The following is an 18,649-nucleotide window of genomic DNA, read 5'->3' on the forward strand; positions in this document are numbered from 1 at the left end:
ATGATGTGCCCTGTAAACTTTCACTCAATCCAAAATAAAAACATTTAATAAAAAAATAAAAAAAAAGGGGGGGGGGCACAGTGAGACTTTGGAAAGTGATGGAAATGCTTATCCAGATTGTGGTGATTTTTCTCAGGTGTAGACATATGTCAAGATGAGTCAAATTATTGCATACTTTAAATACATACAATTTTATTACCAGTAACATCTCATTAAAACTACAATAAGGCAATTGTTGTGCACCTAATGAGGTGTCTTCAAAAGTGTGTGGAAAAAAATGGAATGAAAAGATAATGGCATTTTCCCATGAATTTTTTGAAGCCCCCACGTATGTAGGAAAGAAATGTAGCTGCTTGTGAATGGAAGGAAAATCATCCAAAGAAAGGCTGCATGAGTAAATGCCACCAGAGACTTCCCAAACAGAAATCCTGTATTAGAGGTAACTTTCACCCCATTTAGACCACACCCAGCTACAGCGTCTACACCAGAGAGAAAGGCTGGGTGGTGTCTGAGGGTGGCCAGAATGGGTTGCTATTGTTGCTGGCTGCCATCTGAAAACTGTGGTTCACACAAAAAGGCTATGGGAGCCAGGATGCTAGACCCAGAGAAGGGGAGGAGTTAAAGGACTGCTGTGTGTAAGGAGATGCTCACTCTCCAGCAGAGGTGCCTACAACAGAACTTAGACTCACAGACAAAGCAGCGAGAGACCGAATCAACCGAATCCTGACAGTGAAAGCTATGAGAATACGAGCTGTACTGGTACCGAGGTTCCACCTGTCAGGAACGTGGTCTCAAGAACTCTCTCAGTGCACAACCTAGGTCGACCAGGTGACTGCAGAGCATTCTCCTTTTGAAGATTCTGTGATTCCCTATGTAAGATAGAGTATTAGTAAACTATAGTATCTTTTAGCTGTATGCTTTTTGATGTGGGATTTAGCTTCCCAAAGCATGCTGGGTACACAGCAGATTGACAATTCTTAGTAATATTTATGAGCTCTGCCAGGTCAAGTTAGAGAAAAGAGATTGCCAGTCATATTATTTTCTAAGTTCACACTTTTCAAAGGAGACCACAATACACATTATCAGCTTCTTTTAAAACAGGATCGGCATCATTAGCCACATTCATCAGGCACCACACACTGAAATAACTTTTCCTCTACACTGAAAAAGTTAAACACGGTAACTAGAAATTTACATACTGTGTCAGAATATAAGCAACAACACAACCTGTGAGATCACAAAGGATCAGAATGCTACGGCAGCCCTTAGGGCGGGAGACAGGTGTGTGACTGACTGCAAGGCTGGGTGAGAAGTCCTAGAAGAAGAAACGAAGATGGCAGGAAGAAGAGCACAGTGGAGAGAGCATCCCAGGAAGGAATCTCAAACAAAGCAGAGCTACTCAGGGCATGTTCAGGAAACAGGAGGAAATGCCAGAGAAGAAATTAAAAGTCCTTCCTGTGTTGCCCAGACCTTGAATATCTCTTGTCACATTGTCCTCTGGCAACCAGACTAGTCCTGAGTTGAAATCATAATGAATGGGAAGAAAAACAGAACTGACCTCTTCCAAACATCAATGTAGGTTCCCTGTTTTCAAGGAGAGTGAGGTGACAGAAGTCATAGCTTCGGAGCTTGCTGTAGGAAATTAGCAAGTTCCCTAAACTCTGAGCTCCCCAGTGAGCCTGCCATTCATTGTATTCATCTGCAGCTAATGAGAGCCATCTGCCAGCTTTCACAGCCACACCTCAAACCTTCCAGAGGTTCTTCATGACTTCTCCTGGACCCAGGTGCCTTGCCTCTCTAAGGCAGGGCCAAGGTTCTTTTTAAAGGTGAGGACACTATTACCCACTAGAGAAAGAGTTTGTCCACAATCACGAGGGGGTTTCAAAAAGTTGGTGGAAAATTTCCCTTTTCTATTTACCAGGAACTTTTTGAAGCTCCTGCATACATGTAAGAATTGCTGCATCTGAGTTGTGGTGTTGGAGGAGAATACTGAAAGTCCCATGGACTGCCAAAGAGCAAACAGATCTGTGTTGAAAGAAGTACAGCTAGAATGTTCTTTGGAGGCCAGGATGGCCAGACTTTGTCTCTCATACTTCAGACATATTATCAGGAGGGACCAGTCCCTGGAGAAAGATATCATGTTTGATAAGGTAGAGAGAGGGTCAGAGAACAAGAGGAAGACGTCCAGTCAGATGGACTGGCACAGTGACAGCAGCAATGGGCTCAGGTGAAGCAATGATTGTGAGGTTGGCCCAGGACCTGGCAGTGTTTCATTCTGTTGTGCAGAGGGTCGCTGTGAGTTGGTACTGACTTGATGGCACCTAACAACAACAACAATACACACAGTAGGTCTGGGAGAAGCAGGAACACCTCCTGAGTACTTTTATACAACAATCAACCTACAGAAAAACAAGACCCAGCTCTGTTCTCATTGAAAACATGAGGCCCAATCACTATGAGTCAGAACCGACTCCACAGCATATAACCACCACCATCAATCAGAAAGCACATCCCAAGCCCTAAGCCATACAACAACTGAGAAGAGCAAACCACCTTAGGGTTGAAAAACAGGAAGATATCACTCGAGTTACAACAATCCCCAACTGATGCATGGGAGTAAGGTCACCGATGCCTATATAATTCTTTTATAAAATTCTTTCCCCAAACACCCAAGTTCTACAGAGTGGTGCTGTAGGATCAGCACTGCACTGAATCATAAGGTCGGCAGTTCAAACCCACCAGCTGCTCCTGAGAAACCCTATAGAGGGTCGCTAAGAGTTGGAACTGACTAGGCAGCACTAACAACAGAGTCGGTAGTCTAGAATGGTGGCAGTTCCAACTCATAGTGACCCTGTATAGGGTTTCCAAGGTTATAAATCTTTACAGGAGTAGAAAAGCCTCATCTTTCTCCCACGGAGCCAACTGGTAGATTCAAACTGCTGACCTTGTAGTTAGCGGCCTGGCTTGTAATCCAGTTCATTACCAGGGCTCCATATGGTCTAGACTAGGTCCTGAAAAGGCCTGAGTCCATTCTCATGCATTCACTGACATACTAGCTATGGAGACGGAGCGAGCAATTCTTTTATGTTTAACCTCCAAAGATGAAGAACGCATAGCTTCCTTGCTCCCCGTAACACACTGACACAATCACTTCTCTTACTGTTCTCAGTAGAGCCAATGTCTCTCTCTGTTCCATCATACCATCGCCCATTATAAAACCTCATCCCCTTTTGCCAATGTGGAAAGCTTTTTGCTTTCTTTGCTAGAATCCCTCCTCCCACTAAGCCCAGCTTTCGTGTTTAGAGAGTACATCCCCCATCTCTGGGCACACTCTCGTGGGCAAGGGTCCATTTCAGCCACCTCCAGGCCGAGGGCCACAGGTGTGTCTTGCTGCCCTCCACCTCCCCAGAGTCCCAAGCGTAGCAATCCCATCTTTGACTATTAGTCACAGCTTGGCAGCATGGCAAAGACAGATGGGGCATGTGGGTGCTCAATTACCTTGGCTACCTGAGCAAACAAATGTGCTTTACAGTGTTCTCACTCTCTAACTGACAACATGAATAGAACACAACAGCTCAAGAAAGGGACCAGACCCTGGGAGCCCAAACCCATGGCCACCCCCTCCACAAGGCTAGAAAATTCACCCAGACACTGTTCTCACTACGCAATTGTAGACACTTTTGAACCATTGAGGGAAAAGCTCTATTCTGATGATTTGGGTATAAAATACAAGGACACAAGGCTTCTGGTCCCGTGGTCCCCCTGCTTTGTTCTGAGAAGACTGGCTGGGGCCAATCACCAGGCATCACTTAAGGGTAGTTTAACTTCGCACAACTGTTACTTGAGACTAATTATCCCTAGAGTGCAGATGATGATAGAGACTTAAAGACACTGATCAAGTCATGTTATGAAGGAAGTCAATGGGTGGAAATGGAATTCAGACCCAATCTGTTTGTATCCAAAGACCTGTGTTGGCATGAAAGTGTACTGTAAAGGAAGAAGAAAGGCCATTAGCTTTACATGAAACAAACTAAGACTCAGCTGTATGCATCTGTTCAATGACTCCAGGTCTCCTTCACTGTGCCACACCCATAGCCCTCACCTGTTCCCCCCCTTGACCTTGGAGAATACACAAGTAGAGCCAGGTGCTGTCTAATGCTCTGAAACTCATCCATCCCTCCCCAATATTTGACTCTGAACCACCACAAGTAAAGTCAAGAAATGAGAAGCCACAAACTGTCCACACTAAGTGACTCCGAGAGTCCTGGTGTGGCACTGTGAGCTAATATACTAGACTGCAATGTCAGTGAGGTTGGTGGTTCCAGCTGCCCAGCCGCTCCCCAGAAGCCCTATACAAGGTGGCTATGAGTTGGAATGGACTTGATGGCACTTGACAAGAAGAAGAAGTGACTTCTTGTGATGCCCAGATGGATTACACGGTGTGTGGTATTTCTTATGGCATGTGAAAGACCACAGGTTGCAGTAATTTTGGTTCCCGTATTTTTATCAAATTTAGGAGAAATAAAATGGTTATATATCATTCTGTTCTCCAATCCCTACAGAGTCTGAATATAGCAACTCTCGATCGATGATGAAGCAGGCCTTTTACTGTCAGAAATAAAACACTGGAAATCAGGCAGAAGCCCATAAAACAGTCTTCTCTCATGGAAACATTCATGGGCTGAAAATTACACTATGGAATCCAGTGAACCACAAATCACTTGCAATGGGATTCTCTTCCCACAGAAATAACTCAATTCTTTAATTAGGTTAGCCGGGGTCCTGGTGTGGAGCCGTGGGTTAATGCGCCAGACTGCAAAGCCGTTTGAACTGCAAGGTCTGCGGTTCAAGCTCGTCGCTGCTCCTGGGAAACCCTTTACAGGGTTGCTATGGGTTGGAACTGACTCAATGGCACTTCACAACACACCACCACCACCAGTGTGGCGCTGTGGGTTAATGCGTCAGACTGCAAAGCCGTTTGAACTGCAAGGTCAGCAGCTCTAGCTCACCAACTGCTCCTTGGAAACCCTATACAGTGTCCCTATGGCTCGGAACCGACTTGATGGCACTCAACAACAACAACCAGTCCCTCAGAAAATGTTCATTCTAGTAGAGATGAGGATTTAGCTAAAAAGATGCAAAAATTTCAGTGTTAACTGGGATATATTGTTGTTGTTAGGTGCCATCAAGTTGGTACCAACTCATAGCGACCCTATGCACAACAGAACAAAACACTGCCCAATCCTGGGCCAACCTACCAACTGTTGCTACGCTTGAGCCCTCATCGATGCTGCCATTTTGCCAATCCATCTCGCTGGGGGTCTTCCTCTTTTTCTCTGACCTTACCAAACACGATATCCTTCTCCAGCGTCTGGTTCCTCCTGAAAATATGTCCCAAGACAGAGAGACAAAGTTTGGCCATCCTGGGCTCCAAGGAGCACTCTGGCTGCACTTCTTCCAAAACAGATCTATTGGTTCTTTTGGCAGACCATGGCACTTTCAGTATCTTCCTCCAACACCATAACTCAAAAGCAGCAATTCTTCTACAGTCTTCCTTATTCACTGTCCAGCTTTTGCATCCATATGAGGTTATTGAAAATACCATGGCTTGGGTCAGGCACACCGTAGTCCTCAAGCTGACATCTTTGCTCTTCAACACTTGAAAAAGATCTTGTACAGCAGATTTGCCCAATGCAATACGTCGTTTGATTTCTTGACTGCTGCTTCCATGAGTGTTGATGGTTGATCCAAGAAGAATGAAGCCCTTGACAGCTTCAATCTTTTCTCCGTTGATAAGAATGTTGTTTATTGATCCAGTGGTGAGGATTTTTGTTTGTTTTTTTACATTGAGATGTAATCCATATTGATGGCTATGGTCTTTGATCTTCATTAGTAAGTATTTTAAGTCCTCTTCGCTTTCAGCAAGCAAGGTTGTATCATCTGCATATGGCAGGTTGTTAATGAGTCTTCCTCCAATCCTGATGCCACGTTTTTCTTCACAGAACCCAGCTTCTCAGATTATTTGCTCAGCATACAGGTTGAATAAGTATGATGAAAGCATACAACCCTGTCGCACACCTTTTTTAATTTTAAACCATTCAGTGTTCTCATGTTCTATTAAAAAAACTGCCTCTTACAAACTCCCTAAACATTAGCAAAACCAACTTTCCCTACTTAATGCTCGAACCGTTCAAGACCATCACCTAGACCGTTTTCTGATGAAACAGAATTGCATAGATTTTTCAGAGCTGGAAAAAGAAGAGAAAAAATGAGGAGATCGCTTAAGCACTAAAAGAGAACTCTACTTTCAGGGTAAAAACCTCAAACAACTATACGTGGAGCAATAAATAACATTATGATAAATGGAGAAAAGATGGAAGTTGTCAAAGACTTCATTTTGCTCTGATCAGCCATCAGCATTCACAGAAGTAGCAGTGAAGAAATCAAACGACGTATTGTTTGTACAAGTTGCAAATCAGTTGCACAAGACCACCATAAAGTGCTTAAGAGCAAAGATGTCAGTTTGAAGACTAAGGTGTGCCTTACCCAAACCATAGTGTTTTCAATAACCTGATATGCACGTGAAAGATGGACAGTGAATAAGGAAGACCACAGAAGAATTGATGCATCTGAGTAATGGTGTTAGAGAAGAATATTAAAAGTGTCATGGACTGCCAGAAAAACAAGCAAATCTGTGTTGGAAGAAATATAACCAGAATGTTCCTTGGAAGCCAGGATAGTAAGACTTCCATCTCTCATACTTTGGGCACATTATCAGGAAGGACTAGTCCCTGGAGAAGGACATCACGCTTGGTAAAGTGGAGGTCAGCAAAAAAGAGAAGAACCCAACAAGATGGATTGGTACCGTGGAAGCAGCAATGAACTCAAGTTTAACAACAATTGTGAGGGTGGCACAGAATTGAGCAGTGTTTCGTTCGGTTGTGCACAAAGTCGCTATGAGTCAGAATCAACTACACAGCACCTAATAACTCTACATGACTTTCTATTTAAAATTTCTATTTCTGCCCCAAATGCTTGGTGTCTCAGAGCTGTCAAGGTGTCCTGGTTACTCTAAATGACAGTCTTCAGGGAGAGTATCTGTAGTTCAACCTCGAGAAAATTAATGACATGCCATAGGGCAGATTCCATTGCACCATGAAGGGATCAGAGAAAGCCAGAAAGGAGCCCAGGAGAGATGAGATGCAAGAGATTTACTCCATCTACTCAAAAGGAGAAGTTTAAAGAGCAGGTCCTCTCCAAGCCTAGGTTCACAACAATAAGAAAAAGACAAGAAGAAATACGTATGGTAAGAAACAGAACTTGGGCAGGGTAAGTGTCCAAGAAGTTTCTCCAATCCCAGTTTCATCACTCCCCCAGTGAGCCTCAGCAGCAAAGAGGGCAGAACTCTCACCCCAGCCCTATTCCTGCCTGAGTACCCAGGACAATGTCTAAGCTGAGATTATTCATACATACCTGGCCATCTGCTTGTAGGCTTCTTCTGCCACAGCAAAGATGTGGGGGTCCATGTCGCCCACATTTTGGCCACTGTAAGCATAGATGACATCTTGTCCATAGATTGGCAACTGTTCGTATGGATTAATGGCAACAAGCACTATACCTGGGAACAGAGACAGCAGTCAGATACAGGTAACTCAACAGCCATCGGCATCAAGATTTTTAACGCCCCCATTCATAGCCATCAAAACCAGTGAGCAAAAGGGAACGGAATGACTCTTCACCAAACACTCAACTAAATCAAAAAGTATTTGTGTGCTTACCATGAATAAGACACAGACCAGACCTACAAACATAAGCAGGATAGCACATGGACGGATACACACACAAATGTTTAACAAAATGTGTCCGTAATAGAGTGCTACAGGCTCCAAGAAAAAAAAACCTGCCAAGGGATATGAAGGATTTAATCATTCAGCTCAGAATTACCATCTGGGAAAAGGACTATTCATGTGGTTGTTTGTGTAAGGGTTATTTTTAATTAAAACACAAACTACTTCGGGACAGAGAATATGATTTACGTATTTTAAGGTCAAATCTTGATTCAGTCGATTACTAACTGTGTGACTTTGGTAAATTACTTATCCTCTTAGCGCCTCTATTTATTCAATAAATACACATTGGTAGAAGAATCAGAGAATCCTATAGCGTTTCATATCTTATGTGTGTATGAAAAAGGTTGTTGTTGTTGTTGTTAACTGCTGTCAAGTCAATTCTGACCCACAGTGACCCTGTATAGGGTTTCCAAGGAGCGGCTGGTGAAGCTTGAACCTACGACCTTGCTATTCAAACCAACCTGAAGCACAGCACATTAACCTGCAGCACCACACCAGGTAGAGTGATGATATTTGAGAATGTTAAAAAACAAAATGAAGTCTTCAAGACAAGACAGAACTCATGTCTCTTTTTCTTGCACAGAAAACTGTATCTCAGAAGACCCATTGGCTACAATCATTTGGAGAAGAGGAGCTAAGAATGGGAAGGGCTCATTGTCGAGATGGAAAATCCCCTACATTATGTTTCATTCTGGTTTTTAAGAAAAGACTGAGGGAACTTAAGTGTGATAAACAGCTATTCTGAGTAGAGGGGAGAAGACAAGACCTCCTCTGGCAGATGTGTGCTTGGACAGACAAGTCAGATTGGAAAAGAAGGCCCTAACCCCTGATAAGTGAGGACAGCCTTGATACCCCAAAGACCACCGCTCTACTCACACACACACACACACACACACACACACACACACAACACACACACGCCCACCATGCGTCAGAACTGACTCAATAGAAACTAACACCAGCAACTACTGCAAAAGCATCATCACCATGAAAACACAGGCTCACATTCCTACTGCAAACCTTTCAAGGATCTCACCAGAGGGGTAACTCTAAAGAGTGAAATTAGGATTTTTAAGCACTGAGCTTAATCTAAGACTTGTAAGTAGTTTCAAAAGAATGCAGCCCAGAGATGCCCACCCCACCCCACCCCACCCCCTACTTACCACAGTAAGTGTAGATGTGGTTCGACTCCAGGAAACGGACCTTTAGATTATGCAAAACTGCAGGCTCATGCAAATAGCTGAGTGCAGTCAGGTCATTTTCTCCCACCAAAATATCTGGATTCCGCAAGAACGGCAGCTGGCTGTTTTGGACGTCAATCGGGTATTCCTGGATCTATAGGAATGCAAGAAACAGACACAAAAAGGCACAATTAGGAAGCATTTAGCCTGTATTCAATGTTCTGTCTGGATGGCTAAACTGGCATCTTAACATGATCATAAGTAACAAAGATAAATATTTTTTAAAGGAAGGCAAACTGGATAAAAATACCTGTTTTATAAGAGACCAGTCCAGGTGGAAACATGCTGATCAGCATATCAATGTAAAAGACTGACTAAGATAAGAAATTCAAACCCAAAACTCGATTGAAGCAAGTACTGAATCTTTCCTTCCACTTGCAATACGAGAATGGTCTATTCTTTCTCCCATCAGGGAAGCCCTCTTTGATTGGTCCCACTGGGGGCGGCTGGGTTCCTTCACTCTCTCCTACTGGCCACTTTTTATTTGAGTTGTTTTGCGACAAATGAACCACCCTCAATTGTACAAACATTTCTCTCCAACCCAACTGCAAACTTGTTTTGGGCAACAGTTTTGCTTTGACCTTAAGTACAATAGAACCAAGACACAGTGTATAACCAGAATATGAGTTTAGACATCTAAAGAAAGTCAAGACTCAGATGAAAGGATACAGTTACATATATTATAAATACAAACAAATAAACAAATCAAAACCTGTTGCCATCAAGTCAATTCTGACTCAGCAACCCTAGAGGACAGGGTAGAACTGTCTCTCAAAGGGTTTTCCAAGGCTGTAAAACCTTCATGGGAGGAGATGGTGGAGCATCTGGAGGGTTTGAACCACTGATCTTCCAGTTAGCAGCCAAGCTGTTTAACCACTGCATCACCAGCGCTCTTGGCTACCTATACACACAAGCATAGATATGTAATTTACAAAGAGGTGGTGGTGGTGATGGTAGTTTTTAACATTTAAATAGAATGCAACTTGACCTCTGCTCACCTTGTTTTATTTGAGTTTTCAGTTTCTTATAATCTTCATAAGACTCTTGTGGGTAGCAGACATACATAGTTTCCTAAAGCCAACTTTTAGAGATTATGTTTCAAGAACTCTGGGGTAGGATCTAAGAATCTGGTTGTTGGTTTTAAAGTTACCCTGAGTAATTATGGTGCAGGTAGCCTCTGTGCCATAGGTTAAGAATCACTGTTCCATATAACGCTTTTGGGAAATTCTATGAATAAAGTCTCAATTTACAGGGATAACAGTCTAACTTTTGAGAGACTATAAATATCAATATGTCATCTCCCTGCCCACCACTTATAGATGGACTTGTACTGTCAGATTTTAAAGACAGAAATTACAGCCCAATGGTGGTGGTTTTTCAAAGTCATAGAGTTGGCTCCAATTCATAGCAACCCTGTGTAGGGTTTTTGAGGAGTGGCTCATAGGTCTGAACTACCAATCTTGTGGTTAGCAGTCCAGTGTTTACCCATACCAGGACAATGGTAAGGGTGCTAAAATAATCAGCTAAATGAAATATAACCACAGATTATATGTGTACATATAATATAACCACAGATTACATGATCGTAAGTGACGAAGATAAACATTTTTTTCAAAGAAAGGCATACTGGATACAAATACCTGCATGCTACAGGTCAAATTACAAATTGGTTAAAAGGATCTTTTCAATGAACGTTACTGTTGTTGTTGCCGAGTGTCGTCATGTTGGTTCTGACTCATAGCAACCCTATGTTGGCTTACCAAGGAGCAGCGGGTGGGTTTGAACCACCAACCTGTGGCAGAAGTCCTTTCAATAAATAGTGGTAGGAATATTAACTAGCGATTTGTGAAAAAGTTAAGCTGGAGTACCCTCCTCACCCCATCATATCAAAATAAATTTTAGATAGAAAAAATGTAAAAATAAGTAAAATAAAAATGAAACAGTCTAGGAAAATGTGGATGAATTTATTTTTACAAATAAATTCATTTTGGAAGGGAGAACTTTTAAAGGACAGTGCAAAAGTTTGAATTGTGTAGAAAAATATTCATAAATCTAATTATACCCCAAAACATACAGTAATCAAGTTGATTCCACATGTAGCAACTCTACAGGACAGGGTAGAATTTCCCAATAGTTTCCAAGGCCTTGTTGTCTTGAGGAACAGTTTGTGAGTTCAAACCACCAACCTTTCAGTTATGCCAGGGATCCTTACTATAATATTGTTATTGTGTCAACTCTGAGTCATAGTGACACTATACCAGGTTTCCTAGAGCCCCTAGTAGGGTTGAACCACTGACCTTGTGGTAGACAGTTCAGTGCTTACCCTACAGTACCACACTATAACAGAAACTTTTAAACTTAACGTAAAACATGTGCTACACAAAGTCATATGGAATAGATGGCCAGGATACTGCACTGTATGATAGAATAATCTTAATGTCCGTAGAAATTTAAGAAATCAAAAAGAACACTGAAACCCCAACAGAAAATTACCCACAGAACACAAATCACAAAAGAATATAAATGGACAACCTATGAACAACTCTTCAACTTCATCAGTAACAAAGGATTGTTTTGTGCCATCGAGTCGGTTCCAACTCACAGTAACCTTGTATAGGGTTTCCAGGACTGGCTGGTGGGTTTAAACCACAGACCTTGGGATTAGCAGTCCAGTGCTTATTCTACAATGCAACACCAAGGCTCAGGAACCAAACAGATGAAAATAAGAGAGGATTAGCTCTGGTATTATTGTCTATCAGCTACACACAGACTCCGCCACCTAGATAGCAACCATTAAGCGCTTGGCTGTTAACTGAAAAGTTGGTGGTTCGAGTCCACCAAGAGGCATCTTATAAAATAGGCCTGGCTGACAATCTACTGAAAGTTCAAAACCCTTTAACGTGCAGTTCTACTCTGATACACATGGGGTCGCTATGAGGTGGAATCAAGTTGACAGCGGGGGGGCGGGGGGCGCGAAGGGGATTGTTTTTAAAGCTCATGGGTACAGATTTATTCCACCTTTCTGGAGGGCAGCTGCCAACATGGATTTCAGCGTTCTACATGAATATACCCCTCCTTGTCTTCAGGATACAACCTTTCAAGTAAGCAAAGATACGGCATGGCTGAAGCTACACAAAAGCAAAGACTGACACCAAAGTGTATGTACTGTCAGGCATGTTGCTGGATGAGACATACAATATGGTTCCATTGATTTCAGACTGTGTTAAAGTGACTGGATTGACAGTCCCAGAAATGTCTGTGCGAGTGGGGATATTCCTGGTACTTTTCTGCAGTCTGGTCTTTCTTTGAGACACACACACACACACACACACACACACACACTCACACAACAAGGGTACTTCAAAGAGTTTTTGGGAAAATGGAATTAAAGGATAATGTAACTTTTCCCACGTGTTCAAGCCCCCTGTTGTGTGTGGCTGTGTTGTGTGTGCAAAGAAGAAGCTCTTTTCTTCCTGTGAAAAGCTCTTTTTGTTTCTCAAAACTTACAAAATCTACAATTGTGTAAGGGAGAAGCCTGTCAGAGAAGCAAAGCGCTAATATTTTCAGTTAAAACGAGTGATAGGCGAGGGGTCAAACTGCACCTCATCAGAGGCAAACAACTTGCAAGATCTGAAAAAACAAGGCAGGCCCTTGTCCCATTGAGTTCCATCCGTCACAGATTGCACTATACTGAGCCTTCCCCTTACTGGAAACCCCAAACCAGTAATCAATGAACTTCCTCGAAGATGAACATTTCCAAAAGGTGGGGGCAGGAAAAATGGAGAGTACTAAGAACTGGATGGAGTTGTTAGACTTCTTCAGTTGCTGACTTGGTGCTTTCACTGCAACTCTATATTTGGAGCTCCCTCCTTGAGCCCCCTCCAAAGATGCCCCAGTGGAACGTCCCCCACGTGGCTCTCCACCCCATCTCCAGAGCAGCACAGTGAGCAGCCAATTGTAGAACCGCCCAGCTCACCTGATCCAGCCTCTCATTTTTCAGATCAGAAAGCTGGGACCTGCGCCCAGCATCTTTAAACCCAGAGGCAGAAACGCTGGCATTCCATCTTTTCTCAGATGAATCGCCCTGAAGCATCGAGAAGGAAACGCATATTCAATTTTGTGAAAACATGGTCCTCAAATAAGCTAGTGTGATATTGGTTACAGTAAAATTGATAAGGACTGAAAATGCCCAGAGCAGCAGAAATGATGCAGGGCTGCAAGCTCAGCATTTGAAGCTACAGATTCCTGGTGCACACACACCCAGAGGGAAGCAGTGAGGGAGAAACTTTGGAACTGATTTCTTTTCTTTCTTTAATAGAAATCTGATTCTAATACGACTGCTAGTGTTGAACGTTTACAGTTAAGGGGGTTTTATCTGAAATCTAAGAGTTTATGACACAGCTCAGGGACCATGAATGTATGAGCCATCAGAGGTGAAGGGAAGAGAGAAGGTCAACACCCAGGCACAACAAATTCATTCTCAGTCACCTACTGGGAGTAGACCTCAGTCTCCTGCCTGAGAGCAGGAGCTTGCAACCAAGGACAGATGGGGTGTCCATTTGTCCCCATCTAGATCATTCATCTAGATAATGAAGAACCTTGAAGGAGGCATTAGGGTAGAGGATTGGTCTATCTATAACTGCATTCTCCAGTAGGGGAATCCCATGTAGCTACTTAAATTCATTAAAATTAAATACAGTGAAAACTTCAGTGCTTGGTCACACGAGCTACCCTTCAAGTGCCCAATAACGACAACACAAATACAGAACATTCTGTTACAGCAGACCGTTCTGTCCCAATTGCTCTCAGCACTGTGGGTCTATTATTCTCTAATACTGAGTTGTTGCTGTTAAGTGCTGTTGAGTCGGTGCCCACTCGTAGCGACCCTGTATAGGGTTTCCAAAGAGCGGCTGGTGAGCTTGAACCACCAACCTTTAGGTACTCAAAAAAAATTTTAGTTTAATTGAATGCCTGATTTATTCATGATCTTTCTCACATTACATGGTACGGTAGCAAGAGAGTAAAATTATAAAAACATTTGTAAATGACAACTCCCAACACAGACGAAGAATTAGAATAATTATATATGGTAGATAAAGCCTATGTCTTTCTCCTGCTCTACAGAACCACAGAACTAAAAACAAAACAAAACAAAAAAAACCCCAAAACACAGCTCTTGCCCATCAAGTTGATTCTGACTTATAGCAACCACCTAGGACAGTACAGAACTGTCCCTTAGGGTTTCCAAGGCGGAAATCTTTAGAGGCGGCTACATCCTTCTTCCACAGAGCAGCTGATGGGTTTGAACCACTGATCTTTCTGTTAGGAGTCCAAGCACCTAATCACTGAGCCACCAGGGCACCTTAGAGGAAGAATGTTGTTGTTGTTGTTAAGTGCTGTTGAGTAGATTCTGACCCATAGTGACCCTGTATAGGGTTTCCAAGGAGCAGCTGGAAACCACAGTGCCACACCAGGGCTCCTACTACCAACTAGTGTTGTGTTGTTGTTAAGTGCCGTCGAGTCGGTTCCGACCCATAGCGACCCTGTACAGGGTTTCCGAGGGTGTAAATCTTTACGGGAGTAGAAAGCCTCATCTTTCTCCCGCAGAGCGGCTGATAGTTTAGAACCGCTGACCTTAAGGTTCGCAGTCCGATTCATAACCACTACGCTACCAGAGCTCCTTACCAACTAGTGTAGAGGCTCTCAATTCTTCTACATGCTGCAATCCCTGGGGAGCGTTACAAAAAAATCCCCGTGCCTGAATTCCAGGCCCAGATTAAGATTTAATCAGTATTAGTCTGGACTGAAGCCTGGGCTTTGTTAGTGTTTTATTAGGGGCTCCTAATGTGGTGTCCTGGTGTGGCACCAGACTGCAAAGCTGTTTGAACTGCAAGGTCAGTGGTTCCAGCTCACCAGTTGCTCCTTGGAAACCCTATACAGGGTCACTATGAGTCGGAATCAACTCGACAGCACTTAACAACACTTAACAATGTGCATCTGAAGTTGAGAACCAGTGAACTGCAGTGCTATGAGGCCTTGGGCCCATCTCTTGACTTTCATAAGTCTCAGCTTCCCTAACTGAAAGATGAGAGACTTTAACCATTTCAATCACACCACTGGAAAGGTTACATTTAATACCCTTGCCCTGTCCCAAGTATTAGATGGGCTTGGAGATGTTGAGACACAGGTGGAGCACAGCATCCCTCCCTCTTCTTCTCCCACCTGGGAACACCCAGCCAGGGTCTGGCACAAGGTCTGTGCTCACTGGACATTGGATAACAACTCAGATTTGAAAACAATTTTAATGCAAATCCATGGAGACAAGGGGACAGTTTTCCCTGCCACTAGAGGGCAGGAGCTGAGCACTCTGTAATGAGGTGGGAAGTGAGAGCCAGGAGGGACCACATGAAAATACTTGGTCCAAATTGAAAGCAGAGCTCTGAGCTAAGGGTTGTCATTTTGCTCTTGTCTCTCTCTCTCTAGATGGGACTGGCCTGTTTTGAGAAATGGGTCTGAAGCTCTTGCTCACACAGTACCTACTGTGGTTGGCGATTAACTTGTTGACCAGTAGGAAGATTGAACAGAGCTCTTGAAAGAAAACACTATTCTTTTCCTAAGAAGTTTACCATCTTCTCATTGGTTTGAACAGAAAACATTTTTGAGAAGGGGTGGAGGACCTTTTTTTCTGCTAAAATTTATACCATCATTCATGGGACATATAAAATTATCAACTTAAAGCCGTTTGAACTGCAAAGTTGGAAGTTCAAGCTCACCAGCTTCTCCTCGGAAACCCTATACAGGGTCGCTATGGGTTGGAACCGACTCTATGGCACTTAACAACAACAATGCAATATGTAGATGATACAACCTTGCTTGCTGAAACTAAAAAGGACTTGAAATACTTACTGATGAAGATCAAAGACCACAGCCTTCAATATGGATTGCATCTCAATGTAAAGAAACCATAAATCTTCACCACTGGACCAATAAACAACATTCTTATCCATGTTAAGAAAAGATTGAAGTTGTCAAAGACTTAATTTTTCTTGATCAACCATCAACACTCATGGAAGCAACAGCCAAGAATTCAAATGATGTATTGCATTAGGCAAATCTTTAAAGTGTTGAAGAGCAAAGATGTCAGCTTGAGGACTAAGGTGCGCCTGACCCAAGCCATGGTATTTTCAAATAACCTCATATGGATGCGAAAGCTGGACAATGAATAAGGAAGACCGTAGAAGAATTGATGCTTTTAAGTTATGGTGTTGGAGGAGAATATTGAAAGTACCATGGACTGCCAAAAGAACAAATAGATCTGTGTTGGAAGAAGTGCAGCCAGAGTGCTCCTTGGAGGCCAGGATGGCCAGACTTCATCTCTCATACTTCGGACATCTTGTCAGAAGGGACCAATCACTAGAGAGGGATATCATGTTGGTAGGGTGGAGGGTTAGAGAAACAGAGGAAGGCACCCAGTGAGATGGCCGCATCAATGGGCTCAAGCATGGCAAGAATTGCGAGGTTAGTCCAGGACTGGGCAAGTGTTTCGTCCTGTTATGCAACAGAGTCACTATGAGTCGGTACTGACTCAATGGCACTTAACAACAACAATGTGAAGTATAGAGTTCTGGTGTGCCACTGTGGGATAAAGCACTGGACTGCAAGGTCAGTCTGAACCACAAGATCAGTGTTCCAAACTTACCAGCAGCTCCTTAAAAACCTTATACAGGGTTGCTATGAGTTGAAACCAACTCTTTGACACTTAACAACAACAATGTGATGTGTAGAGTCCTGGTGTGGCACCCTAAGACAAGCACTCTACCTCAAAATCAGTTTGAATTGCAAGGTTGGAAGTTAAAACTCACCAGCCTCTCCTCGAAACCATATACAGGTTCGCTGTGAGTGGTAACAGACTCAACGGCACACAATAACAAAAACAACAACGTGATGTGTGGCACCATAGGATAAACACTCGATCTCAAGGTCAGTTTGAACCACAAGTTGAACTCACCAGCCGCTCCTTGAAACTGTATACAGAGTCTCTATGATTCAGAACAAATCCATGGCACTTAACAACAATGTGATGGCTAGAACTGTGGATGTCTTGGCAGAGCCAGACCAAATGATTTTGTGGGTTTTATGTGGCCTAAGACTCTGACGTTCCCCACCCATTTTAGAACAACAGAGAGAAGCTTGGTCACTCTGAACAGAAGGTTCAGGTTAGTACTAAGGTGAGAGTTCCTGCCAAAAGCCAAAGATTCGGAACTCCTCACTGTCCCCTAAGAGGATTTAATGCATTTCCATCTTTTGCAGTCTAAGCCCACACCGCTCAACTTCAAGGAGGAGGAAGGGAACTAGGGAAAAGAGACTGCTGGAACACCAAGGATGGGTTCAGCATCAAAAGATTCTCTCCACAGAGTCAGAGTCTGCCCATCTACTCTCCCTGCTCCAGCCTATGGTCCGTAACTCCACTGAGTTGCTGATGACAACTTAGATCTGGCCATGGACACAGCTCAGAGCATGATCGAACCGGACAGACTCAGATGTTCATGGCTCATTGTTCTTGAAAGCTTCTAATCCCTAGTCCCAGGCTTCCCCTCCAATTACACACAGACTGGTTGTGTAGCAGGGAGAGAGGAGACTGGCCCTGGGTGGCTGCCAGGATTAGTCACGCAGGGCTGAGTTCATTTTCAGCCAGGGAGGCAAGCATCTGCTCTGTTTTAGCAACACAGCAAATCGTTGCTCACAACCTCCACACAACTTTTCAGAAATACCCACCCACTCCAAAGGCCCACGGAAACGAAATCTGCTGGAATAGAAGATATGCCATTCAGGTGGGTGAACTCATTTCATTTGGTTTCGGGCGTGGGGTGAGAAGCTATTTCACATGGTAAACATGATTCTATCTGTTGGGAATTTTGTTTCTTACCTCAAAACCAAGAGGGGGCTCGATAAATCCGCCTGCCAGAAACAGGAAGAGTGAGGAGCACACACCTTGGTATCAACATATCCTAACAAACTTATTGTCTCACTTTTATTAGTTGACATGCTTTCATGGATACAAAACAGAAGCATAAGTTGGGGGATGTTCAATCCTCCCACTGATCAACAAGTTAATCACCAACCACAATAGGTACTGTGTGAGCAAGAGCTTCATACCCATTCCTCAAATAGGCCATTCCCATCTAGAGAGGGAGACGAGCAAAATTTGCTTGAGGGAATTAAAACCAATCAGACAGTAAATGATCAAAGGCTCAACGGTGTGAAACCAACTTTAGTACCACTGACTCAGAGGCATCTGATCAATCTCTCTTCTAGCCCAAAATGTTTCTCCAAGCACTACCTACTGTGCAGCTCTTCACACTCAAGCCATCACAAAGTAGATTCTTGAGTGTGTGTGTGTGTGTGTGTGTGTAAATATTTCCTAAGGTCACTTGTTTTTTTTTTTTTTGTGTGTGTGTGTGTTAAGTATTTCCTAAGGTCAAAGTCTTATTGATCTGCTAACACACAATGCTGTACACTAACAAATTATTTGTGTACAAAAAGAATTTTTCTTTTAAT

At 43.2% G+C, this 18,649-nt stretch overlaps 1 protein-coding gene across 1 annotated transcript in view; it reads right to left on the reverse strand.

The window, feature by feature from the left end:
* MYO5B (myosin VB) overlaps positions 1–18,649 on the reverse strand; it is a 227,494-nt gene that overhangs the window by 201,457 nt on the left and 7,388 nt on the right. Inside the window, exons 3-4 of the mRNA XM_006837488.1 lie at positions 9,014–9,185; positions 7,474–7,618 (exon numbers count right to left, since the gene is read on the reverse strand). Coding sequence (XP_006837551.1) covers positions 7,474–7,618; positions 9,014–9,185 — 317 coding nt within the window. The remainder of the gene's footprint in view (positions 1–7,473; positions 7,619–9,013; positions 9,186–18,649) is intronic.

Source organism: Chrysochloris asiatica, unplaced genomic scaffold (genome assembly GCF_000296735.1).
Source record: "Chrysochloris asiatica unplaced genomic scaffold, ChrAsi1.0 scaffold00021, whole genome shotgun sequence".
NCBI lineage: Eukaryota > Metazoa > Chordata > Mammalia > Afrosoricida > Chrysochloridae > Chrysochloris > Chrysochloris asiatica.